This window comes from Telmatherina bonti (assembly GCF_933228915.1).
Source record: "Telmatherina bonti genome assembly, chromosome: 5".
Lineage (NCBI taxonomy): Eukaryota > Metazoa > Chordata > Actinopteri > Atheriniformes > Telmatherinidae > Telmatherina > Telmatherina bonti.
In genome coordinates this window covers 21339447-21367379 of record NC_136623.1, presented here as the reverse complement: position 1 = coordinate 21367379, position 27933 = coordinate 21339447, and the positions used below count along the sequence as shown (strand labels likewise).

Genomic DNA, 27933 nt, shown 5'->3' with positions numbered 1-27933 from the left:
TTATCTGTTTAATGAAATGTCCAGAGTATTCCCCTGTTAATTGTGTAGAGTAAAAAAAAACAACTCAAATACTACCACCTTTATTCTCTGCTTACAACTCATAATAAACAAGACATCAACACAGTCCTTGTGACAACATTATACCACCATGTTTCCATGGAGACAGCATACAAAACATCCTAATTGGTCCATTTGTAGCCATGACAGGCTTCAGTCATTACCCAGGTGAATTTACCTGGTAAAGGAGCGCACATGTCTGCCCCTCCCACCTCCACTCCCACCACTGAATTTGCTTCCCTGAGATCCTCTTCCTCCTCCTCCGCCACCTCCTCCGCCGCCACCAGCTCCACCAGCGCCTCCTCCCCCGCTAAGCCACGACAACCCAGCACCTCCTCTGCCCCGTGGAGCTCGATCCCTAATAGCCAGCCGATAAGCGCCTGAGAAGGAAAAGTCAAAAGCAAGCCATTTTTAGATGCATGTGTATAGGTTTGCTCTGTAAAATGTAGATAAATGTGAATACATACTTGCTGGGGGTTGTCGGGAGGGAATAGGTCCTCTTGTGAAGTTGCTCTGGCCTCCGCGGGGTTCGCTGTAGGTTCCTCTGTGAGTGACAGCTGGAACTTGGCCACTCCATGATGAGCCACGACCTCCGTCTCTTCGAGGGTAGTTGCCTACAGGATGAAAAAAATCATTTACCACCCTCTACTAGTAAACTCAGGAAGTAGAGATGCCAGGAAGTAAGAGAACAAGAAAATCCAACTTATGTTTGCTTTTTAGTAACTGTTAAAGCTGGCCATTGCTCAGAAGATAGATATTTTAATGCAGGTAGAAATACTGTGAGCAAGACAGTTTTTGATAACAGAATATACTGAATAAATGCAAGATAAAAATGTTATTTTATATAAATGTACATAAATATGATGCGCATTATAATATAAGTCCATACACACCTGACAGCAGAACACCTTTAGGTTGTGGTGGAGTGAAAAAGCGGGTCTGGCCGTGGAAGGTAGCTCTGCCTCTGTTACCAGTAAAGAGTCCTCGGGTGGGGGGTTTGGGCGTGCTCTTTGGGGGTCGTTTTGGGGGCAAAAGTCCAAGAGGGGTGGCAATGTCTTTAAACTCCGCTGCAACAAAGTCATCTACATGCATACTCGGAGGACGGGAAGTGTTTTGTTTGCGGAGCCGGAAAATGTCATGGGGACGGGAGACATTCTGCCCAAATCCTCCACGACCTCCACGGCCCCGAGGAGCAGGCATGATGTGGGCTCTTTTAGCAGGTTCAACATAGTCAGACTTGCCACTGTGAAGACAAAACAAAATGACATCCAATAAGTTGACTTAAACTACAATTCATTGTGTGAAGTGAAAGGTGAGGTTCAACTAGAGCTGTACCTTGAGGTAATGAATGTCTCGTGTTTGTGTTTGCCCAGTCGGAAACCTTTAGGAGCCTTGGTGTGACCAGGAGAGGATGGCTCAGACAGGAAGGAGCGCTCCAGCTCAGCCTTTAGGTCCAGCTCCGGACAGCTCTCTTGAGCCAAACCCACCAGATCTACTTTCATCTACCACACAGACAAAGACATGTAATGTCAACTAAAAAAAAACCACATGAAGGGAAAATTTCTCACAAGTTCTCTGAAACAAGCCTTAAGAGAATCGCTGTGAATATATAGAGATAATAAAATAAAAACAAGTCACCATATCCAGATCTGTTTCTATGTCATCTGTTTGGAAGGGAGAGAACCACAGAGCCTTCAGCTGATCATCCAGTGCTTCTGACAGAATGAACACCGTCCTGCAGAGAAAGATACACAAATACACCCTCTTTATTTTTCATTTGACTAATACATTAAGTTTTGATATCTCATCTATTTTCTTTCTGAGGGTGCAAAGGTAACAGTGCAGGACTAAAGATTACTAAATTGTTGCACGTGAAATACTTTCATCTGCAAATCATTAATGCCACAATGCTGACAAACCTGTGATTAAACTGAGCTCCCAGTGTCTCTGGTGCTGGTAGAGTGGGCTCAGTGTCAGCTGCAGAAGGCGTGTCTGTGGCTGCTTCCAGCGTCTGCCTCAAAACAATCACATTCTCCAACATTGTTTCCAGAGAATCATCTTCTTTACACAGTTTCTACAGACACACAGACAAAGAAATTTGAATGTTGAGGAAGCCAAAATAATAAAAAAAAAATTTAAAAAATCTTTGCAGATGTGTATTATGTGTACCGCGATTAGCTTCTCTAAGGTGGGTAGTGGATGTGACTCGGACTCCTCCCACTGGAGAATAGTTTTCATGTCAGAGCCTGACAGCAATCGAGGTGGAACAAAGGCAGGCTCCTCACTGGACCCCTGACCCTCCTCAACACACTGGAAACAAAGAAAAGGCAGATTTAGAATTATCCGAGTTGAGCTATAAGAAGTTTTAGAAAATAAGTAGTTATCACCAAGACTTAAATAAATTATAAACAATATACATTTTCTCTTTTATTTGACTGGTGATTTTTGGAAAGTGACCAGTGATCAAATACCATATGCCCACCTACACTCTTCTTTTAGCGATCAGCTAAGCATTTTTTTCAATTATTGTAATTTGAATCATTCATTGTGTTTGGAAATGCACATCGATATTATGTTCTAACTTGTTATTTTCTGGGACATTTTCTAAAGACTTTAACTGTTTTCAATTTCTGCTCAGCAGGATTTATCAGGATTTTTTATTTTTTATTTTTTAAATCAAACTTCATCCATTTATGGAATATTTTTTATTTAATAAAGTGCATTCATTTATTAAAAAATATATTAAAAACAGACTCATTTATACATTATATATTTATGAATGTTTTGGTCACTTTACGTCAAGTGCTTATACTGAACATTCCTTTGAATTTAAAGGAAACATCAAAGAGTTAGTTTAAATAAAATTAATTTGATTTTATAGTACATTTAAGCAATACTTACCACAGTTTCTGTGTTTAGAATCTGCCTGAGGAAGTCAAGCAGAGCTGAGAGCAGATCTGCTGAGTCCTTGTTGAACGAAACCACCAATCTTTTAAGCAACGATGACAGTCCTGCACCATGTTTCCTCAGCGCACTAAAAGGTAGCAAAGTTCTCGTTTATGAAAAGGACACAAGCAGTAACAGTAAGTGAAACAGTGAATCATTTGCATTTACACTTTGAGGTGAAAGAGTCCATAGTTATGCTCTGTAAGGAATGTCAAAGTCCTGATGCAGGTGAGTAGGAGCGCGACGCTGCTCTCTTTATTGCCTAAAACTTCCAACAGGGAATTACACACTGATGACAGCATCTCTCGTCCCGGAAGTGCATTAGCCAGTTGTTCAGCCTCTGACACACAAGTCTCACCAGGTGGAGACACCACAAGGGATATGTCCTGATAAAGACAAAAGGAAATAACATTTTTAGAGGTTTTTTCCTATTCCTTTTCAAAATGAAGACTTCTGCACTTTGATGTGTATGGTGCATCTTACCTGGTCACACAGTGACTGTAATATTGTTCCCACTAGAACACTGCATTGTTGCTGTTGTAGAGAGTGATCCGGGGGAGGAACCAGCAGAGACAAAAGCAAGGGGAACAGATCTGCCAGCTGTTCGTCTCCAGAAATGGACCCTGAAAGCAGGTGCAGTGTTGCACTCTTACAAGCCCTCTGCGAGACCAGAGCATCCTTTAAGGACAGCAGGCGCAAGACTTGGCCCCAGCACACATTTTTGCCCTCTGCCCTGCAGTTAGAAGATTATACACATCTAAAATACAGTTTACTGCATAAGCATAAAAACTGAGTGTTTAGATGTGGGTGCTTTACTTACGGCTGCAGCTCCTCCAGCAGCAGCTCCAGAAGCGTCTTCATAATAAGCGTTGCTGTGGGTGAAGATAAGTCTGCCAACTGAACACACACTCTCCTCAGCATGGCAAGGAGAGGAGGGCAGCTGGTAGCACATGCACATTGCAATACTTCTGACAGTACTTTCCACTGAGCCCTTATGTGCATGCTCCACAGCTTCCTTGTATTTAAGGCTATAGCCACATCTTGGACTGATATCACCTGTGAATCCAAAGACTGAATATTAGTGTCCATGCCAGGATGAGAGCCATAAGAAGCTGATTGAAAGAACATGAGTTGGTAATGAAGGTGAGTGAGTAACCTGAGTGCTCTGCATTGGCAGTGGAAGAGGCATAAGCTCAGATAGCAGCGTTAGGCCAGAGAACAGACCTTCCGGAGCTTTTAGCAGTGAGCCCAAAACCTCCTTGAGCATGAGTGACCAAGTGTTACTGGCCAGAGTCTCTTCTGTGTGAGTGACCTGCAGGGCACATAAACATAGTCTCCATGAAACTAATAACAAAGACACAGTTCGCATCATCTTTCTAATTCTTAACCATTTCATGCATGAATTAATAAAAAAACAATGCAACATTTTTTTAAAAATACAGTATTTTATGTTTACAGACATGTGCAATGATGCTTTTTTTAAATGTATTCTATAAAATATTTATAATACATAATCATAATTATATTACATAAATCTTCTATAAAATATAGCTGGAACATTTTCTCTTCCTATTTATCAGAAAGGCAAACTTGTGTAATTACATTATGTTTAATTATATATTTATTTATTCTCCAGTGAGTGGAAATGTATTGGATGACTCACTAACACCCACTGAAGTGGTTTAATTAACAAAAATATCATCCTCATTCATGAATATGCAAGAAAAAAGCTGGGAAATAGGTGTCCACTATATGGCCACTATGCATGAAAGGGTTAAATATGTTTACATTCTCATCCACACACCTCTTCACTGACACCCTGTGTAAAGGTTAGCAGCACATCAACTATGAGAGCCTGCACTCTGGTCTTGTCTCCATCTAGACGTCCTGATGCAGGGATGGAGCACACAATCATGTGGAGGGTCACCAACACATTGGCAACACGAGTGTCTCTGAACTGGAAAGCCCCCCCACAGAGCAGCTCTGTCAGCATGGTGCGTAGCAACCTGAGGGTGCTGATGCATATACTGAGGATCATACAGCGCTGCGGCGTCGGGCCCATGTGTCCGTGCACACGCCATGGCTGCAGTAACACACTGCACAGCTTCTGAAGGACATGCACACACATATCCAGACCTTCTCCAGAGAACAGCTGGACACCTGCAAGACTCCACTTCAGATCTCTCTGCTGACCTGCAGGAAGGATGAGGAATCACTTTGGTACAATTTAAGGCAACATTAAGAGACAAAAAGTTCAATTAAAAAAATGATAAAGGAAAAGACTATGTAATAATGGAGTATTGAGGTTTTTTCAACTAAAATGATGCAAAAAAGATGTTTGTTGTTGTTACCCTCTACAGCCGGAGGTGGACAGGCGATGTGACAGAGAACCCTTAGAGCAGTAACTAGCCCAGTTCCCTCTGCATTCAACACATTTTCCACATTCTGGTATCAAAAGAAAGATTTAGTTATTAAGATTTAGACAAGCTTTATAAATTCAACATCATTTGAAGTGATCAGTTATTTAAGTGTTCGTTTAATCAAGACAAATTGCTTAAATAGCCCATTTATATATGCACTTAAATTCTTTATTTTGTTCTTCACATGTAAGCTGGGGTGAATCCATTTCAGTGATAGTCCTTGTGCCTCAGCAGGCTCAAGTGGAGGTCACCTTTGCATATTTTTATGTATTGCACTTAAAAAAAGCACACATATATGGAAGTCTGATAAATGATGGTATGAGAAGGATGAGAGAACTGCCAGCAAATCTGAGTGATGGGATTTTGTAAATTCATACATTAGGAAGAGTGGGGGGAAAGACACAAGGATATTACTGCAGCATTTTAAGGGCCTAAAAGTAAAGGACCCAATATAAGTTTCACTCCACTCAGATCTTTCATGTGACCATGTGATTACGGACAATTGAACAAGGCGTTCTAGGTCTGGTTTGCACACCAGATCAGAGAAAATATATATTTCAAAACCACTTAGGATTATCTAAGAAAGTTTTATCACTCAGCCAACGGGTAAACGACTTCGAATCACACAGCAGAAGGAACAACATCAGGGCTTATGGGAATGCTGGGACGTGTATTTCAGTATATACTGGGAGAAAGTGAGCAAGCTCCTGAAGTGGGCCGTGCGCACAGAGCTCTTCAGCAGCAACAGAGCTCTTCAGCAGCAACTGGACCCCAAGGAATCACTCCAAAACATCATTGCGTGTCTACTGTGATGGAGGGACAAAAAGAGGATCCTGGCTGCTGTGAAAAACAGAGAGAACACTCTCCTGGCAAGGTCAGAATTTTTTGATTAGACTAGATTTATCAGCAGAGGTGCGAAGACAGCTTGCAGAATACGACGACCTAATTGAAGATCAAAAAAAAAGAAGAAGAGGAAAATACGAGTTGGAGTACTACACCCTGCCCGGCTGATTGTCACCATTAATGGAGGCGGCACGGAGAGAGCTACAGAAACGGCTACAGTGTGAGAACCTCCCTGGTACCTGCACATCTGATACAGACCTGACATGACATGACTGAGTTTTAGGGGAGAACAGTATCTCACTAGGACTATCTCTCTTTTTTTTTTTCTCTTATCACTGGATGCTGAGAAAGCGTTTAACCGAATTCAGTGGCCTTTTTTTTATTTGAAACTCTTTCCAGATATGGTTTTGGTCCAAGGTGTTTACAATGAATCAGAGGAATTTATAAAAAATCGTGTTTTCAGCAATTAAGAGCAATGGCATGATTTCAGCTCCTTTTTGCCTTTAGCGTTCTACTAGACTCTTTACTCTTTTTTTAGTATTAGAACCGCTGGCATGTGCTGTCCAACAGGATCAAAGTATCACAGGTATTATAATTAATAATCATGATTTAAAATTAAATATGTATGTATGCGGATGTATGTGAGGATCATTACCCCCCCCCCTTTTTTTTTTTTTTTTTGTTGTTGAATTGAATTGAATTGAATGTCTTAGGACTGTGTATGTTATATGGTTTGAATATTGAAATCATGAAAATAAATAAATAAAAAACAATCAGATCTTTCTGGTCAACTAGACCAAAGACTGAAAAATTAGGAAATCATTCTTAAGGCATCTGTAGAGGGAGCCAAGTACTGAACATCACATGATGGTGGCAGCATCATACTGTGTATATGTTCTTTCAGCAATAAGGACTTATAGGCCAAGCAGGAATCATATGTAAAAAAAACATTTTTCAGTAAGCTCACTGGAATTTTGTGTTTTAACAATCCAACACAAGAACTGTTGCAAATAAAACACAGAGCTGGTGTCAGATAAACCAAGACTCTCTTGGTCTCCACACATGCTCACACCACATACTGAATGGATGGGTGTAGTCAGTACCTTTCACAGATGAGGCCAAGGTACAATAGCTCTACTGCGATATTTCAATATTTCATATTTTAGTAAAATAACAGACTTTTTTGGTTTTGTTATTGTTTAGAATTGTCAATCAAATCTTTTTTTATGTTAAATTCATACGTTTTAAGACAAGCCTCAAAAATCAAAATGTGGACAACTTGAAAGAGGCTGAAAACTTGCCATTTGGATATTGAGTTAGGCAAGAATATATAGCTAAATCTGTGACCTCAGAAACACTCCTTTTTCCGGTTATATGACCTATTGTGATTTATCTGCAGTAATGCAGGATCACTTAAAAATAGCTTAACGTTTAGGGTGAGGTAAGCCTCTATTCTGTCAATGACAAACTTAATCCATAAATATTACAACTCTCAAGTTGTTGCTTAGCCGTTTCAAAATTTGTAACATTAGAATATAAAGCAATTACAACTTGAAATAAAAAAAATCACGTATACTAGGTTAAATATCTGTACCTGCTTGATGTAATTAATAAGCGTAGGAATGCTGCCAATCTCAAAGCGGAGTTTCTCCAGAGGTTCCAACCATTTACTGAGCTCTTAAAAGCAAAAAGACAAACACAGAAGTAATCAAATATTCAAAAACGTCTTCAACAACATGACATGTGAATGGGACACTTAATATTTACCTTGCAGTTTGGCATTGGTGTCGTCTGCCTTGGCTATAGTAAGCAACGGAGCGGCATATTGTTCCATCGTCCGCAGTTCATTAGAGGTTTGTACCACCGTTAGAACCAGCATACAGGCATAGTTATATGTCACTGCTTTGCGAGCCTTGGCCTCACTGAAAGAGAGAAAAAAGAATAACAAGTCAAGTTACACAGAAGTGGAAGCACAGAAAGAGAAAACATCAAAAGCTGAAAAAGAGAACTGTACCCTTGTCCGTCTTTGCTGTGGTGCTGGAGCAGAGTGACCAGACAGGACAAGTTGTTCTCCAGGCTGAAAACGTGAGCCACGGCACTACGACCGGTCTGTGTGAATGTCATGAGATAAAGCGCATGCAGCATACCCAGAACATCTGGGTTGTCGCCCTCTTCAAGCCCTGCACCACCCTCTCCTCCTGCAGCCACATGGCTCATGAGTTCTGACACACCCTGAAGACCGTGTAGCGCCTGCATTAGCCACACACAAAAGCCCTCTTCCCCGAACCCCGGCCCAGAGGGGCATCCCTCTCCCCCTGTTGATGTGCCTTCTTCACCCTCAGATTCTGCCATTGATGCTAGGAGACGCAGCACAAGGTTGGTTGGTGTGGGCTGGGCGAGAAGGAAGAGAAGACCTGACTGGGTAAGTGACAGGAAGCGTAACAGCTCTTTTACAGCTTGGATGACACCAAGATGGCCTGCTGCAACAGCTGCTGACAGAACAACTGTTGCACTCTCCAGGAAGTGGCAGGCATGCATGTACCTGAAACGTGTTTAGAAGAAAAACAGAAATTTAGACACAACTGTGAACTCATAATGTCAAACGTAACTGATGACTCAATGTGTACCTATACAGCGTTGGATAAGGATTGTCCCTCTCTTGAGGTCCTGTTATTCTAGAAGAAGTGGGGAAGGCTTTCCCAGGGGGCTGGACCATGCAGTGAGGGGCAGTCTCCAGTAGGTGATGAAGCTCTTCCAAAACTCCAGCCAGCCTATCAAGCTCAGCCTCATTCACAGGCGAGGCGCTCAGCGATGGTTCCTCTTCCATAGGATTCTCTGTATCTTCCATCTCCTCCTGTAGAAGAAAGCCAGCAATGATTAATGTAAAAAAACGAAGTAAAACTTTATCTTTGAAGTTTCAGTGAATGAGTGTGCTTGTATGTGCATTAACACCTGTTGTGGTTCACTCCAGGTCGTTGCTGCATTTTGCAGGTCAACAAGTACTTCATACATATGGCTTTTTTGTAAAATGGCATTTCCAGCTGTTATGACACGGACTGTTTCTTCATGTAGGAACAGCTGGACTAGACGCTATGAAATAAATTAAGTTTAGTTAGTCAGAGCTGAAAAGTAAATTACTATTACTGATCTTAATAACAGTATCAATTATATAGCTTCCAACTCTTTTTCAACATTCAATGCAAATTTACTCAATTTTGGGGAAAATAGTTTACTTTGTGTTGCTAACCTGATAACCACTCTTCTCAGAGTCTCCTGCATGCAGAAAGGCCTCCACGCCGGCAGGAGCGCTGATAAGACCATCCAAAGCTCTCAATATGCTCAGTTTCAGTGTAGAGGAGACATGGTCAGCGTGGAGTAACTCCAGCAGCACACTCAGGGCCCCTTCACGCAGCAAAACTTTAAGACCATGTGGACTCTCTGCCAAATATGACGACAACTTTGCACCAGCTTTTAACTGTCTGAGGTTAAGAGCAATGGGCTGCATGAGAGCAGTTTCCATGTTAAGAGCTTGGAGAGCCCACTGAACTAAAACTTGAACAATGTCCTCCATCTCTCCCTTTCCTTGTTTTATTAAATAGACCAAACTTTTGGCAAGTAATCCAGGTGCCTCTTCCAGAGCAGTGACCCAGCGGGTATCTCTGTCTTCACCAATACCAGCTAGTAGCTCTTTTAGATGAGCAACAGCCTCTGCCTCCTCTCCACCCGTTGTCCCTTCTGTTCCACCAGCTGGTCCTTCAGTTCCGCCAGCATCTCTGGGCTCTTCCATACTGGCCTTCTCTAACTGGGTATCAAAGCGGGTCTTGTATGGAGGGTTGAAGTAGACCAGGGGTCTGAGTTCTCGTTCATATGGATCATACTGGACAGGTGGGACGGATGCAAGATCCTCAGGAGTGTACTCCATGTCGAAGGTGGGCAGCTTGAAGCTACCATTATCCAGGTCATCCTCATCGCTGGAAATCTGCTCATACCCGTCATCACCTGCCGGCAAAAATTAGCCAAGTTTTAATCCATGATATAAGTGACTTAAACTTTTTCTGGATAAATTTGATCAATTTTTGTTTGATAAATATGTGTGGGGAATATGAGTGAAATGAGGAGGCTAGCAACAACTACATAGTCCCTTTTTGATACACAGATGCAAACACTCACAAACCTACTCTCTCACGACAGCATTGCTCCAATCATGCAGGGTTAGTTTGGCATGCACCATGTGATTACAGCACGCATTCAGCCATGGCTGTGAGGAAACGTCAAGTAGTCCTCCACATGACAGCATATGAAGGTTAATCAAAAGCCTTCAGATCGTCGCCTGGAGCAGCATCAAGTAGTTGCAGATAGGCGCAGCATGCCAGAGCAAACACTCAAGCTGTTACTCAGTCCCAAATGGACCCTGGTCCAGTAGCCACACCCTCTCACCTTCTAGCGTCACATCTGACAACCTTGTTTGGAGTTTCAAGAACTGAGGGGTTTTAGGCTGAGGGTCCATTTGGGATTGCCGACTACCCTACTCTCTCATAAGAACACCCATACCTTCCTCCATCTCCTCTTCCTCGTCCTCACCCTCATCATCTTCTTCCTCTTCTTCATCCTCTTCCTGTGCGCTCCCCTCAGTCCTTGCATCTTCCTCCTCCTCCTGCTCTTCCTCTTCCTCCTCCTCACCTTCTTCTTCTTGTTCAGCATCGGAGTAGGTCTCATCGGCAGGCAGCGATCTTTCCGGTGACACGGCTTCCAGGTATTCATCCCGGCCCTCGCCTGGCTCATCTTTGATCACGGCCACTGTAGAAACAACAAAGAAATATTTTGACTAACAGCATAAATCATTTTCAGATGCAAAACACTTCAGAGAGTAATTTTAGAACATCCTGGAATCCACTGTAGAAACATCTTAGACAAAACTTTATTACTAGCTTTATCCCTTACTTGTATTTAAACACAAACTACACAACTTTTGCCATTTTCCTTGTCACGCACCCCCCTTTGACAGCTAATTCAGCATCCATTTTGCATCCTACCTGACCTGTTAGCTCTCTCCAGCCAACAAAAGATGATCTTACAGATGACTCTTGTTTTGTCTTTTCTCTCTTTTAAACTTCCTGTGTTTCTTTGCTAAATCAGCAAAGTTGCGTGTTAAAACAGTCAGTGTGTTTTCTAGTGTAAAGCAAAACTTTGCTGCAAAGTCACAGCGTCCCGGATGTAAAAGTTGTATAGCGCGGTTTCTAAGCCTTGGGACACCGCTGGGCAGCAGCAGCTCCAAATATACACATAATAGATGTCACTGTGTCATTGAATAAGTCCAGAATGCAGAGTTTTAAGGTGAAAAAGTTACCTAATGTGTCTTTAAGTTACTGGATGATCAGAGCACAAGACATTTTTTGTTTCTGCTGAGAGCAGTCTATCTAACTCAATAGCACTGACAAGATGTACACAGCTGACCTGATATTGGGACCTGCTCCTCCTCATCGTCATCTGGTGGTGGAGGTCCAGGTGGAGTACGAGGCCCTCTGGGAGCTGGTCTGGGTGGGCTGCCATTGTACTGGTCATCTTTTTCCCAGCCTTAAAAACAAACAATGACAGCAGTACATCAAGCATTCACAAAATAACTCCTGAAGAAAAACCAAGTTTGTTCATTTAATTGTTTGCTCTTAGAAAGCAGGGGTGAAGTTGAGAGTGCTGATTATTTCATGTGTAATGGTGCCCACCTTGTTTAATGACCCTTTTGAGCCCACTCTGTTGTTGGGGTGGTGGGGGTGGCGGAGGAGGAGGGGAATCTTGATCATGGCCATGAGGGCGCTCTGCACTGCCATACACTGCCAAGGTTAGACTTGTGTACCAGCCACGCAGAACCAGGCCATCAGTGTTTATCTGTGTGCACCATCACATTCAAATAATTATATCTCACCAGACCGAAAAACCCAAACAAACAAAACATCATGCCGTTCAACAGAGTCTGTTACCTTTCCACTAGGTCTGAACACAATGGACTTGTTCTCATCATATTCCAAACTGAGGGCAAAAATCAAGGCACAGCAGATTAATGCAAGAGTCTTAATTTGCTGCACTGTGACTTTTTAAATTTCAACATGACAAGGAGTTTAAAAGATGAAACACTATAAAAAGGAAAAACACATCTCTTTATCCTAACACATTATAGTCACATCCATTTGGAACAGTTAGCAGCTATTTAGACAGTAGGTCAAAAACCTCCTCCCAATGTTCCCAGCAACGATATTAACTCAGGTGTGTCACATTCAACTTTAATAAGCTTTACACAAAAGGAAACTTTTAACACATGGTTATGCTCTGGTGCTGCTGTGCACACCTCTGTTATTATGAGGTTAAAATAAAAATGCTTGACTCAAGCATTCCACTTCTTTTCTACTTCAATGAGAGCTATATACTTTAGTCTCACTTTCAGCTAAAGTGTGGGTGGGGTAGAGTTTCTGGAGAGACCAGTTAGCCAGCACAGGAACAAAGAAACTTGAATTAGGGTGGGTGCAAAACAAGCCTATGAGAACAGGTCTCACATGCTGCTATGACCAGTTCTACAGGTGAGACAGACTTCTGTATCTTAAGCATTTTCAAGATTCAAACTGGAAATATAGGATCGGGAAGAAGTTAATAGGTTTAAAAATCACAAAATGAGAGTAAGGAGAGTGAAAATAATTCTGACCTGCCCAGTCTGTGGAAGGTGGGGCTGTTGGGTTTAGTGACATTATTAAAGAACAGCTCCAACTGGAAGGCATGAGGAGAGGTTTCCCTGGAAGCAAAGTAATGACACAATCAGGACTTGGCTGAGGGGTGTGCAACTCTGGTCCTCAAGGTTTGCAGTCCTCCAAGTGTTAGGATTTTCACTGCTGCAACACACCTGTCTCAAATCAGCAGCTAATTACACGACTTGTGCAAAGATTTGACGTTAAGCTTTGTACATCTCTACTACTTAAGTCTGACCTGTGTTTCAGTACAGAAACTACCAACACTTGCAGGACTGTGTCCCTCAAGGGCCGAAGTTGCCAACCCCTGACTTGGTTTTATTACTAAAAGTTAAAAATAAGCCACAAAATTTGATAAACTATAACAATACACTGTATTTGGTAGATAAGTACAAAGTCATCTGTCATAGTGAGATGCCTAAAAACTGTCCTCTAGTTTGTTTAACTAAATTGTGAGAGAAAAGAAAGTAGTACATTTAATTACATATTTACTGCTGAGTAATATGAAGAGGAAGAATTTAAGGATAAACTAGAATACAAAAGAGCTATAATTTAGGAACGTGTTTCTATGTCAATCTGAAAATGTCATGAGAAAAAAAAACAAATTCAATGAAAGTGGTTTCCCACATACAGTACAGGGACTTGGATCCTGAAGCCACCTCTCAAATCACAGAGTCAGTAGCCGCTGTGCACTGCAATACTTTAGCACCATTACATAATTCTCATTAAAAAAAAAAAAAAAAAAAAAAAGCGATGTTGAAATCAAGATCTTTTCAACAATGCACCCAAGGTGTCAAATTCATTCACACAGGCATAACTATTTCCTGCAGGTATATCCTGCAAGTATGTATCAGGTATCTTTGGTGAGCAAATTTACCTCCAAAAGAAGTATATAATCAGCAGCAACACTGAAGATCACCATTTTAAATTTTGTAGCAACTTATGTTGTAATAATTATTATGGTGTAAAAGAAAAGTCTGTGGCATTAAAACAAAAACCTAAAAGAGAAATTACATCTATAGTATCATTATTACTAAGTATTTAACATAAAAACCGCCACACATCCCACATGTAACTAACTGTTGTCTGTAGTGGTGTCTCTTCTACTGAAAACTATTGTGAACAGATAAGACATCTGCATCTGCATCAAAATGCAAAAATGTTTTTTTTTTTTTTTTTTTTTTTACTGATGCCAGCTTGGCCTGCTCTTAATTGTTGTTGTTTTTTGCTTGTTTGTTTAGTCTTACTTACACAAATATGACATACAGTACAAGTTATCAAAGGCCTGTATTGTGCATCCTATATGTTTGACCTAATATAAATCTATATTTTAAATGAATGAGGATTGTGATAATAAACACTACCCAAAATGGACCCATCAATAACAGGATTATAACACTTCCTGTGCCGTGTGGGTATGTTGTTTAGCCACATTAATCATAACTACTCTAAACTTATAAGGACATTGTGTGCGTTTTCAGTGTTTGTGAACAGTCTTACCCAAATCCTCTGCTGTCAGGTAAATTGCTGTGGGCTTTAATCCCTGGAGGGATGACCCTCACCTCTGTGATCAGGACCCCGCAAGGAAATCGCACCACATCCACATTGGTTAACTGAAGTGAATAGATTTATCATTTAACACAGCATTTCTAACAGCGATTATCCTTTTTAGTCAACGTTTTGTCGCCCATTCAAATGTATTTAGAACCATCTTCCATCTATTTAAGCCACCTATAATAGTTAGCGTTAGCCATCAAGCTAGATAGAAAACAACACAAACGGTAATCTAAACAGATGCAACTACATAAAGATACCAGATTATTTACAATAAAAATATTCAATTACTTTGCCTAAAATCGTTATTTCTAAAGCTATACAAGTGTGTCGTTTATTCAAGCGGTGAACAGCAACGCGCTACTCCTAGCCAAGTTAGCATTGTTAGCATGAAAGTTGAACTTCATTCTCCAAAACTAATGATTATAATGATATTAGAGATAATACTGGAATGAAGGTAACTTTGGAGAAAATATACATGACTGTGGCGAGGCTTGGAAAACATTACCTCTGCACTCTGGTGCTTAAACGTATCTAGAAAAAGAAGCTCCGTTGAAGAGTCCACCGCCATAGCTTACTCGCTTATGGTCGGTCTAAAGATAAACTTCCGGGAAGTATTGTGAATGCTTCCGGTACAAGTTCGCCAACAAAAAATAAATAAATAAATAAATTTAAATAAATAAATAAATAAACACACACACACACACACACACACACACACACACACACATATATATATATATATATATATATATATATATATATATATATATATATATATATATATATATATATATATATATATATATATATATATATATATATACACACACACAAATAAAGTGTAATTGAATTGAAAGTTGAATAAAAGTAAAACCTTTTTCAGAATAAAACCGTTTTTGTGCTCATATAATAATTTTAAGACTTCTATAATATTTGAATTAACATCAACAAAAAATTAATAAACACGCTTATTCACTATTCATGAATTTTGATGTTGATGTATTTTTGTTTGGTCGATCGTCAAGCTTTGTTGTATTTTGATTTAGGATTAGGCCTTATTTGATTAAATATAAGGAAGCTATTTCTGCTAGAAAGAAATTCAACTGAGCTGAATCATTCAAATTTTATAGAGGCCAGATGTGCTGATCAAACAGACTATCAGTTATAGGAAGTATTTTCGTTCTTGCTTTGTTTGTTTTAATCCCTCGATCCCATAAATAGTTATACAGAGAACATGTAAACTCAGTTGAAACGATTTACACAGGTTTACACAATCACTAGCCTATTACTATTTACAGTAAATTACAGATAGCCTACATTTCCAAAGTTTGCCACGTCCTAATCTTTGAACTACCTGAGAGAAGGAGGGGCAGGTAAAAAGTCACGTGGTCCCACAGGTAGACTCACTACAAAAGCGGGGAGTTTCAGCCATTACCTCGCGATGGTGACTGCGGGAGTAAAAAATTAACAAGCGATAAAAATTTGGATTTTGACGGAGCTCAGGTGTCACAGTGAAGCGGCTACCTCCTGACTCCAGTGTGTCTCATCTCTGTAGCCGCTGTTTGTTAGGTTTATATTTACTCTTTTTTCAGTTTTGTGTTACTTTAGTCTTTTTTTTAAGCCGTTTGCGTTCAGATGACGGCGCAGGTAGACTACCTGGTGGTGCTTTTCACCGCCACATCTGGCACGAGCGGCGATCTGCTGGGATCCGATGAGAAGGAGCTCGTGCATTTGGTTTGGCAGTTGGTGGATGTAAAGAACAAAACGGTAACAGAAACGCAGAAATGATGCTTATTGAGTTGTAGGCGACTTGTTGATTCCTATTTTTCGTGATTCCAAAGCAGGAAATCCAGTGATGAAGGAACAAGCTGAACTGAAACCAAACTGAGTCATAATGTTAAAGTCGTTGATATATTAATTAATAACGTGATCAGTTCGGCTTATTCTTTATTTCAACATTTTGTGAATAATGATTTATTAGTTGAAATTAGGTTCCAATGTCAACCAATAGGCCTATAACAAGTTATTAGTGCTTTTCCTCTTGAAGTGACAGAAAAATAATGGAGATTTTTGCTCATCAGTCATAATAGTAATAATTTTTTCAATGAAAATCTATTTGCATAAATTCACCTCTATCATATTCAACATGTTCTAAACATGTTCCTGTTTGTGCCACTGTTTCAAGACTGACTTGTTTTCTTCTCTGAACCAGTTGGGCAAGGTGAATGAGCTCCTCATTAAGCCTGACCTCTTAGACTTGACAGAAGAAAAAGCAGAGGAGGATGTGGTGGAGGAAAGTCGAGAGGAGGAGAATGAGTCTGGAGCAGACTGCTTATCCACAGTTACAAGTATTGACAGTGCTTTAAACCTGGTAATGAAGTCTCTTGAGTATCTGCAGATACATTAACATTATTAATATATTCTGGATCCATGATGCAGATTATGGGTTTTTTTTTTTTTTTAATTTCACTTAATAGTGTGGGATGTGTTATTTTTTTTCACAGTTTAATCTACAACTTACGAATGAGGTGAACAGTGCGGGCGCAGGCACGTCGTTGTGTTTGTGTACTGACGGGCAGCTCCACATCCGTCAAGTGATTCACCCTGAGGCAGCGAGCAAGGTGAGCAAGCTGGGTTGGGTGAACTCCTTAAAGCTAGGGCGGATGTTCACTCACTGCTGCAGGATCCATTAGTGTTGTGTCAGCACTCTTCTCCCAGCTGAATTAAATGTTACCGTGAAACTGATCCACAGAAAAGAGGCGCTCATGCAAAGCTATCGAATGACACAAGCCTATATGTATTTTGGACTTCTGCACATACATCTGAGTTGATGACATTCTCCCACATCTTAAAACTGTTTTACTCAAACAACTGCAGTGAAGAAAGCAGTGTATGTTTCACGAGCTTGAGCAAACAGTGTAATGAGAGTCATAAAATAACAGCTGTTGATTGGCAACTTGTTCGCATCCTTTTTATACAATCTCTTCTCTCTTTAGAACATCCTGGTACCGGACTGTTTTTACTCCTTCTTCGACCTTCGGAAGGAATTTAAGAATCACTTTCCCAGATCTGACCTCAAGGATTTGAATGTACACATCATGGCAAACTGTATCCTTTTAATCTTTACATTTTGTGACCTGTTGACATTGTTGTGTTATTTACTGAACTGTTTTGAGATTGTGTTATTGTTTTCTCCTATTGGATTGATCTTGTTGTGCACATGCTGCACTCAAAAATAGCATATTAAAAGTTAACAAGCCAGGGTGTTGGCTGCAGGGTAAGAGGTTTTGAAATGCAAATAAGGAAAGAATGGCAGCACCTTTCTAAGCCCTTCGTGAAAGAGTGTGTGCTTTGCCAACAGCACAGACCTCACCCATCCACTTTTTAACTCACTTATCCAGACTTGCTGTTTCTCATTTTATTCCATCTTTAGATGGGTAACAGTATTTTGCCAGTGTCCTGTTTACTTTCCTAAACTGGCTCCTCCTCAGCTCTTAGTATACCTGTTGATGAGACCAACATGTGGGATCCCTTGACGTCTCAGGATTCATCGGCCACATTGCCTGCAGAAGTGGCCGTACAACAGACCAGGCTTATGTCCAGCATTGTTCTTGCTTTGCTCTCTGATCCATTTTGTGAGTATCTCATAAGAATCACTAGTTAGTTTGACATCTATGGTCAACTGTAGATGTTTATGGAAGACACTCTATTATGCTACAACAACAGAACTGTTAATTCAAGGAATGAAAGCTAAAAGAGATTTTTTAACCAGAGCCTATTTTGTGCGTGTTTTTTTTTTTTTTTTAGCAAACTCATTAAAAACAGTGACTGCCACTTCCTGTCTTATTGATAAGACAAATCAAGTCTCATACTGAGAAATTTTTATCACTTTGAGGTTTAATAAATTAAGATTAGAAGCTGTAGTGTTTGAAAATGAGGAAACGTATTAGCTACATCCTCAAGTGAATTGGTGTTTATATTGACTTCTTTATAAAGAAGTTGCCAGTGTGTGAAGTCAAGAATTAAACTCATTTAAGCTGGATGTAATGTGTTGTGTGTGTATACAAGGCAGGGTGTAAACAAATGCTTTTAATGAGTGTATCTTTTGGTATAAGTGGGTTAAACAGTTGGAATAATGGTTAAAAATGGTCTCGGTTTGCATTTCAGCTACTGTTTGTGGTTTCAGACGTTAGCTATCTACCGGTAATTTAGAAAACATTACTTTCCCATTACAGGCCACACATTTTCTAATCCAGAGAGAGTCAGCGAGAGGTTTGAGAGTGGCACTTGGTGAGTGAGTCCAGATAAACATTCCTTCTCCACTTCTGAACTGAACGTGTTCACTCCTGCTGTGCTAATTTCTTCGTATGGTTGAATGTGTGCAGCAGTAAGATGGAGAAAGTGTGCGACAACACAGTGATCAGAGCCAGAGGGTTGCCATGGCAGTCTTCTGACCAGGACATTGCTCGCTTCTTCAGAGGACTCAACATTGCCAAGTATGATGTAGAAATCTCACAGACATGCTTAGTTATACAGATCTTTGTATACAGATCTTATACAGATCTCGCCATCATGTAAATGATGATGAAGCTGTAGTTGCCTGATTCTGCTTTAACCCCTAATATGTTGTGTTGTATAGAGGAGGGGTTGCACTCTGCCTTAATGCTCAGGGGAGGAGAAATGGAGAAGCACTTGTTCGCTTTGCCAGTGAAGAACACAGAGATTTAGCTCTGCAGCGACACAAACACCACATGGGCAGCAGATACATTGAGGTAACCTGTCTAAACATAACCAAATATGGAAGTCTTTCCATTTATTTTATCTTTATTCATTTATTTGTTTAATTTTTCAGACACATCTGTGGTGACAAGTACTCTCAAATAAGCACCTTGTTTCCCTCTCTTGGCAGGTTTATAAAGCAACTGGAGAAGACTTCCTGAAGATAGCAGGAGGTGAGATAATATATATATATATATTTTTTTTCATATTTATATGTTTGGGTCTTGAATGAGGAACTAAAGCCCTGAAGACAAAGTTGTCCAATGCACTTCCAAATTTTAAAATCCTCATGATGCAAAAGTTAAAAATATGGAAATCTATCATAACAAAACAGTTCTCTGTTTTGGCAAAATGAGTCTTGTCCAAGTCTGTTTGGTGTTTTAGATTCCTGTTGTCTAAGAGAAAATCATAGTTTATAAATTGCTGAGTAAATGGTCAGTTATGACTCAGCACTGTCATTTGCTTATTAATGGTAACATGGCCTTTTGAAGAGGGCAAAAAGTTAGTCAACCAGCCACAAGTCATTACTGAGTCATCTGATGTGCATATTTATGATTTTATTAGTTCAATGAAGGAAACATAAATGACTTCATCACAACATGATTAGGAATATAATCAGAAAGATGTTTTGGACTGTCACTGAAAATTATGAAGGCATCAAAGTCAAGTTCAGTTGCATTAGTGAAGAGCATAAAAAGAAACTGTCTGCTGCTCAAAGAAACAAAACAATGCATGATGACCAGTGGGTAAATAAGTGTGTCTGTGTTTTTGTGTTAATCAGGTACTTCCAATGAGGTGGCAATGTTCCTGTCTCATGAAGACCAGATCATAGTGAGGATGCGAGGTCTTCCTTTCACCGCCACACACGAGCAGGTGCTGGCTTTCTTCTCTCCAGGGGATGGGCTAAATGACACATGTCCGGTCAGTGGAGGGAAGGATGGCATCCTATTTGTTCACTACCCAGATGGCCGTCCCACTGGAGATGCTTTTGTTTTGTTTTCCTGTGAGGAACATGCTCAGTGTGCTCTGAGAAAACACAAGGAAATCCTTGGGAAACGATACATTGAGTTGTTTAAAAGCACGGCAGCTGAGGTGCAACAGGTATGTCCGTGGGTTTCTTTTTTTCAATCTGTGGTGAAAGTTTTATAGTTTTCATGCTCTTAAAATTAGACAAACGCAACACGCTTTTTTCTTATAAAATTATTTGTATGTTTGTATTTTTTTTTTAAAATTATTATTGGAGCAAGGCTTTATGAATGTGTACCTGCATGACAAAGTGTGCTGTGTTTGCCTTTTGTGTGTTTGTACACAGTTTTTCTATCCTTTTTTCTTCTTCCTTCTTTGTGTCCTGCTCTCCTCGGTCTTGTGAGATCAATTCACAAATCTTTTTTTCTATTTATGCTGATTGATAATCTTACAACCCACATGCAGAGGCTTTTTCTCAAGCTTTTGTGTCTAACAGCATGCAGGGCTATTAATTGGTCCTTTCAGAAATGTAAACATGCTGCTGTCCTGTTGGCTGTAAGCCAGCTCCTGTCTGACATTTCAACAAATTAAACACAACATGGACTAAACTTGTTGTCCACAGGGAAGTGACTAAGAGATGGCCTTAAGTTTTAACTATTTTTTTTTCCACCTAACCACATATGCTAAACACAGATAAGGCAGTCTAGAACCAGACTGATTCCTTGACAGTGTTTGCTTTATGCAGCTTGTGTAATTTAAAACTGTGGTTGTGTGTTTTAGGTGTTAAACCGGTACTCATCAGCCCCCCTGATCCCTGTAGCCCCAGCCCCCCTAGTTTCAATGCTACCCACAGTGTCTCTCCTGCCCTCTCCTGGTGGTGTGAGGGACTGCCTGAGGCTGAGGGGGCTGCCTTACACTGCAAGCATAGAAGACATCCTTACCTTCCTGGGCGAGTTTACACAGGATATCAGACCACATGGTGTGCACATGGTTCTCAACCAGCAGGTACATGTACTAACCACACTGACACACCCATTGGCTCACATACTTTCTGACAAAAAAATTATGGAATAATCATCCATGATATGTGTTTCCAGGGCCGTCCATCAGGTGACTGTTTTATCCAGATGATTTCTCCAGAGCGGGCACTTCAGGCTTCACAGCGACTTCACAAGCATGTGATGTCAAGCCAGCGTGGTGCAAACAACCGCTACGTGGAGGTCTTTCCTTGTAGCACCGAAGAGATGGGCCTGGTGCTGATGGGAGGCTCGCTCTCACACATGCAAACACACTCATACATCCGCAGCAGGAGTGGGACAGGGCTCAGCCCGCCGCCATGTAAGTCCAGACGTAAGTGCTGCTGGGAGCTGGGGGTGCTTCGGGACTGCAGGGTAGGTGGGCTCCTGCCGTGGTGGCAGAGCTGCTGGTTTTTCTCCAATCTAGAACTGTGGGAGGATGGGGACAAGGATTCAGAACTGTGTGTGTGTGTGTGTGTGTGTGTGTGTGTGTGTGTGTGTGTGTGTGTGTGTGTGTGTGTGTGTGTGTGTGTGTGTGTGTGTGTGTGTGTGTGTGTGTGTGTGTGTGTGTGTGTGTGTGTGTGTGTGTGAGAGAAAGTTTTTGTATGTAAGTGTGGGTCCTCTTTGTCATTAAGTGTGATTAATTCACCCATCTGCATGCCCAGACAAACAAGGTGTGATAACTGTTCTGTCATTTTTCACCTGTGTTCACACATTCTCATTGGAGACTGTAGGGTTATTTTTCTCTGCCCTGTTTCTTACTTGTTCTTAATCACATTCCCTTACCACCACTTCACTAATTCATACAGATCTGAAGGGGTTGGAAAAGTGTAAGCAAGACAATGCAATTCAAACTAGTACACAAAATGGGAACGTGTATATAGCTTACATTTTTTCAATCTTATCAAATTGGTGGTGGCTTTGGAATTTAGCATTAATAGACAAGCACGCCGCAGAAAGTGTGCATCTACTATCCTTGCCTGATTGGAAGCAATGTGAACGGTGGCCAGAGCTGGTGTTTAGATGTGCTTTGTTCTCTGTGTCTGTAGCCAAAACTAGAAATGGTGTGTTTGGGATCCGTTTGGTGTACATGTGTTGGTGTTAACATTAGTAAACAACTGCACTGTAATAATTAAAATCATTTTGAAGATTTAAAGATAATCTCTGTTTAACAGAAATCAGTTAAAAGCCAGAATCGTGTTCTGGATTTGTGAAAATGTTCCAGAAAGAACACCAAAAACTAATAAATGTCAACTCATTTATTCAATATGCATAATAAACTTATATTGGAATTGTGCACTGTTGTTCTCATTGTGGAAATATTGGCCATATAGATGGCTCAGTGCTAATGGGAACGTAGAATCAAATTAAATGCTGACGAGACTTGCAGCTGCGATTCAATTGATTTTGAGACATTTGAAAGCATGCCTTACAGTTTGAAGTAGAAAAATGAAAACAATGCAAGTTCTTTCCCTTACAGACACAGCACAGAGCAGAGAAAAACTCTTGATTACAACATGCAGACATGCAAACGTGTCAAATAGTAATTAAAGGCAATGATTGGTCACTGTTTGCATGAGCTCCTCTTGTAGAATCGATCAATGATCAGTCTTCACCATCACGACTGTGCTCTGATGATGTTGTATGCTTGTGTTATGTGGTTGTCATTTTTTCTTCTGCTCCTCTGTTCCCCTCTTTCCAGGTTTATCTCCACCATCCTACACTTTTGCCCCTGTTCCACCTGTGCTACCCACAGAAGCTGCTGCTGCTCTCTACCCTCCTATAGGGCAGATGCTGCTGGCGCCTCGCCCCCTGCCACCAGGACACGCTTACTACCCTGCCTCAGCTCAGCTATATATGAACTACACAGCTTACTACCCCAGGTAAGTTGTTATGGTTACATAATTTGAACAATATTGTCATCTTTCAGGGTGGTGTATTGCTCAACTGGTTAAACTTCCCCATGTAAGGAGATGTATAGTTTCTTAGTGCAGCTGTCCCAGTTTTAAGTTCAGGCCCAAGGTCTCTAAATACTATCATATAAAGACCACTATAGCCCAAAAATCCTTTAAAAAAAAAAAAAAAAAAAAAAAGAGAAGCTCCCTCTGTAATTTTTAAATCAATCTTGAACAAAGCACTTTTTTTTTTTTTTTTTTTTTTTTGATTGGTTCAGGTTGAACTTGATGAATAGAAAAGGTCGAGAGAGTCACTTTACATGTTAATCTAACTTTTTCCATCATATGATACACTCTAAGTAATATAAATAGAAGTGAAGGTCTGAAGAGTTTTTAGGCTTAAACTGAGGATGTTAAACAGTGGTAATTAATGGCTGCTCAGAAACTACTTGGAGTATTACTTTTCTGAACTTTTTGTTTACTTATCAAGTATTATGATGAACTGAATGGCACAGATACCATAAAACATTCTAAGGTTTATGTTTTGTTTAATGAGTCCTTAAAAATAATATTTTTCAGCCTTAACTCTTCTCAGTGTATGCCCAAATTCTTTTACAAACTAAACTTGCACACTGGTTGTCGATTTAAAGTTGTTGTTTTAACAGGTTTCACTTTGTTTTCTTTTTATTTTATATGTTTTTTCATCCAAAAACTGAATTGCTTATTGTGGAAAAACAGACACTTTCTCAAATGTTGGAATACGTCTTTCCAAGGAGAAAGACTGGGACAAGGGTAGTTAATAACTGAATATTGTGTTATCAGAGAACTTGGTAAACATCAAGTGACCTCTGTTTCTCCCCAGTTAGATATTGAGACGTACTTCAGACAACACCCAAGGTCACTCCCTGTTTTGTCTTGTATTGCTTGTCAGCTGCTGCTATGTTTCTTGACAAATGTGTAGCTTTTCATTTATTTTAGGGACAGCAGTCTTGATTTACTCTCTCATTTTTATCTGTACAGTCCACCTGGCTCACCTCCAACTTTAGGTTTCTTCCCCACTCCTGCCTCCCTCTCTTCACCTGGAGCATTGGTACGAATGCCAGGCCTGCCTTACAACAGCAGTGGTGTTAAAGACCTCATTAATGCCGTTCAAGGATACCAGGTGAGCTAGTTTCCTTCAAACACACCATGTTTTATCCATAACTGTACTGATGTAGTGCTCATTTTTTCAATTGCTGTGTGGATTCAGAGTCCACATACCTCCCTGTCATTCCCAAATGCTTTATTCAAATATCTTCCTTTTATGGGCGTGTGTTGTCAGGCATCCATTGTCGTTGCCCAGAGGCTATCAAACTAGTTTATCCTGTCTACTCTCCCTGTTCTGTCACATGTATACTGCTGCTTGCTTCAACTTGAACTGGAGGAACTCAAGCTTTTATTATCTAAACATAGAAGAGAGTGAAGCATCAAAAAGAAAAGAAAATGATACTGAGTTTATTTTCAATATTCAGGCAAACTAGGACAAGAAATATATTTTCCCTTCATCATGTCAGTTCTGGATTTCCTCAGGCCCACATTGCTATTAGGTTTTGTTTAATAGCAGCATGTGTCTCTGTCATCCCTTCCCCCCCCTTCCTCACGCCACAGTACGCACCCGAGGATGCTCTCATGCACGCCCACGGGCCAGTGCATGGTCATGACCCAGCCAGGACTTTGCTTACGCAGCCCAAAGAATGGGTGTGTATTTAGGGTGTCTGAGGCAGGTGGCAGGTAAGGATTGGCTGAGGGCTCGGTGAGAAGGTCTCTACTTTAGACAGCAGTTTTAGCTCTTGTTCGAGTGATCAGAAGGTGTTACTGGGCTCAATGTGGCAATGACGTTTTCTTCAGAAGAGAGGACATTTTTCCAAACACTTCACAAAGCAGCCACAAAGGGAACATATTTGATTGGGCTGAGTGGTTGGAGAAATTTTCTTGGATATTATTTAATCTATGGGATTTGTTTTTAATCATTTTGACTGGGACTCTGCTTTATCTGCTACTTATCAACACACTTCTATTCTTTTGAAGAAAAGATGAAATAATGCACTGATGGGGAAGGGAATTAACTTACTGCTTACTAACCTTCCTCCCATGATACATTGATTATCTAATCATGACCTAATATCCATAGCAAAGCAGGACTGTCAAGCTAAGTACTATGTATATACAATAGAATTACATAGAGAAGGCAGTAAGTACACACTGTGCATGTCTTCAGACAAATAAGCCACAATTGTTGTAATTTCTGAGTAGCTAACATAGAGTACCTTCCCTCGCTGTTTGAAACACACACCACATGAGAACCAGCTTGTTTCAGCTTGGTAAGGATGAATTCAATACTCAGGCGAACAATTCTCGATCAACCAATATTCATTGAAACAACTACACTGAATCACAATCCTCAAGAACCGTTAGCAACTGATCGGTGATTCACAATGCCTCTTTTTTTTTTTTTCTTTTTTTTTTTTAATTAAGAGCTTTTTTAAAAGCTTTAGAAAAATTATAATCTTATATCTCAGTAACAAAAAATAGTGTGTGCAGTACCACAAGCCTAATGGACAGTGCTTTTTTTTTTTTTTACTGTGATGACTAATAAGGTGGACAAGCAACTGCATGCACTTTGTGAACATTTGAACAAGTGGCAAACCAAGTAGAAATTATATGCAAGTACAAGTCCTCCTGAACTGACAAGTGATTTGAATCAGCCAAACACTTCCAGATATGTTGCAATCTGCTCCTGTTCTGTGCCATACTGGAAAACTTGATATGCATAGCAACAGTAGCTAAGGAGTAGTTTTTAGCCAACGGTCAATTGTTGGTCTTTTAGTGTGACAGTATGGTAGATAGATCATAAGAAGTGTCAACTTCGGGCATTTGGGGAGGTGATGGGTAACATCTGGTGTTGGTATAAGGGCTCCTTTTATTCATGTTTGTTCATTTCGCACTGCAGTGATACGCTTGTGTCTTTCTGTCTCCCCTTCTCTCACCCCTCCTGGCCTCTCACCAGGGTTCCATGGAGTCCGTTTCTCTCCTAAACAGCACTCTGATCGGTCAGTCCAGTGGAGGAGACGCTCCTCTCATGTCCCTTCCCACTCTCATGACCAAACCAGGAGGACATTACTTGGATCTGACACTGCTGTAGGGTCACACTTGTACATAAGTCATGTGACAACTTAGAATGTGTCAAAGACTTGTTGGTTTAGTTTATTTTTTATAGTCTTTTAGATGTGTTATTTATATCTTTGAGATACAGAGATAAATGTATATAAAAACTAATTCATTGTGGCCTAAGCCAAAAAATAGCATTTTTTTCCCTGTATTGCACAATGTGTATTTTAAAAGCTTTAAAGAAACCTGTTATGTTGCTGTTATTGTAATCAATACGATATATTTGCTAGCAATACTAGAGAAGAATGTCTTAGTACCAACTGAGCTAACAATTTTTCTTCAAGCTTTTCTATGAAGAGTGAAAGTGTGTGAGTGTGAAAGTGATGAGAATGAGTATTATGCATGTTTATGTTGACACATTTTATGTCATAATCTGTTGATGCATTACATTTTATATGTTTATACACATTTGATACAGTACAGTGATTGTATTGGAAGCGTTAGTGCATGAAGAAGTTTAATAATAAAACTTTTAAAATGTTTACATAATGCCAAATATTAGTGCACTGCTGATCAGTTAAACTCATGATATGTGTTTCAGAGTATAATAGCAGTATCTTATTATAACATTTGTTACATTGTGAGTTTGTCAGATAGTCCGATCCTTTCCTCAGGCTTTAATTCACGAAAATGTGACATCTCACACTTCCATAGCTCCTTGTCTCTCCCTCTTCTGTGCCCTCAGTGAGTAAGTCAGTGTTGTGTTTTTGGCATGCCAGTGGTGGTTTGCCTTTTGTTTTGAGCTCACCTTAGCAATGGACAATCCCGGTTCATGTGACACGGGTTTGAATTCTTCCATGGGACTCGAGTCATAAGCTCTCATCAACCTGTCGGAGGTTCATGATCAACTTATTTGCATATTGTACTTCAGATTTAGCTGTCACACTTTTGTTTTCACATACATACTCTGGACATAATTGGCCATGTAGACTTGTAGAGACATTGAAAAGGAAAGGAACTGAAGGACATGTTTGGCACATGTCTTGTGAATTTTGCTGTTATTTGTAACCAGCAAAGTTGATGTTTTGGCTGTGTATGGATGTCCAGTAGTAGGATTTGTTCCTGTTGCAGCCATGCTGGAAAACAGAAAAAAAGTAAAAAAACAATAAAACTAACATATCAAATTTCCAAGCTTCCTTCCGCTTGATTTCACCATTTGCTTGCTGAGCATTTCATCTCCCTCTGCTGTGCACCTCAGGAGGGATTTGAAGTGTGACAGCACAAAGATCCAGGCAGACTTGTCTGATGACAGAATGCAGCTCAAGGCGAAACTGTGGGAACTCCCTCACACTGTTCTCAGTGATTACCTCTGAGTTTCCCACATGCATGCATACTACAGCAAAGAAGCCATTGTTACTTAGACACACTAAACACATTATGTGAGAAGATGCCTTTTTTTTTCTCCACTGGGTGGAAAAGTGGAGAATAGGGAGAGCAGGAAGTGGGGAAGAAAGAGGGAAGACAAACAAAACGATGTCAGACCCCCTCGAGGCAGATTCAGCATTGTGAAATTCAA

General features: G+C 40.3%; 2 protein-coding genes across 3 annotated transcripts; one reads left to right on the top strand and one right to left on the bottom strand.

Annotated features, from left to right (window-relative positions):
* Positions 1-231: 231 nt before the first annotated feature.
* virma (vir like m6A methyltransferase associated) lies at positions 232-15139 on the bottom strand (the record flags this gene model as incomplete). Of its 2 annotated transcripts, none has more annotated exons than XM_079241219.1 (27): positions 15060-15139; positions 14498-14610; positions 12958-13044; positions 12242-12290; positions 11987-12149; positions 11721-11840; positions 10818-11063; positions 9514-10265; positions 9219-9356; positions 8894-9120; positions 8281-8808; positions 8034-8188; positions 7861-7943; positions 5355-5448; positions 4808-5196; positions 4160-4315; positions 3824-4059; positions 3487-3736; positions 3172-3389; positions 2959-3091; positions 2227-2367; positions 1977-2131; positions 1696-1792; positions 1393-1559; positions 951-1300; positions 525-671; positions 232-437 (listed from the first exon to the last, which is right to left on the bottom strand). In XM_079241219.1, the coding sequence occupies exons 1-27, from the start codon at positions 15120-15122 to the stop codon at positions 232-234; spliced, it is 5463 nt and encodes a 1820-aa protein (XP_079097345.1). In that variant the 5' UTR covers positions 15123-15139. The 2 variants fall into 2 exon arrangements, with proteins under 2 accessions (XP_079097345.1, XP_079097346.1); XM_079241220.1 differs by having other exon boundaries at positions 10848-11063.
* A 1050-nt stretch (positions 15140-16189) lies between these two features.
* esrp1 (epithelial splicing regulatory protein 1) lies at positions 16190-26391 on the top strand (the record flags this gene model as incomplete). Its single annotated transcript, XM_079240793.1, has 16 exons — positions 16190-16321; positions 16767-16925; positions 17059-17175; positions 17551-17662; positions 18046-18189; positions 18790-18844; positions 18940-19050; positions 19194-19326; positions 19464-19506; positions 20115-20434; positions 21080-21304; positions 21397-21649; positions 23018-23198; positions 24231-24372; positions 24858-24947; positions 26257-26391. The coding sequence occupies 16 exons, from the start codon at positions 16190-16192 to the stop codon at positions 26389-26391; spliced, it is 2352 nt and encodes a 783-aa protein (XP_079096919.1).
* Between the last annotated feature and the right edge of the window lie 1542 nt (positions 26392-27933).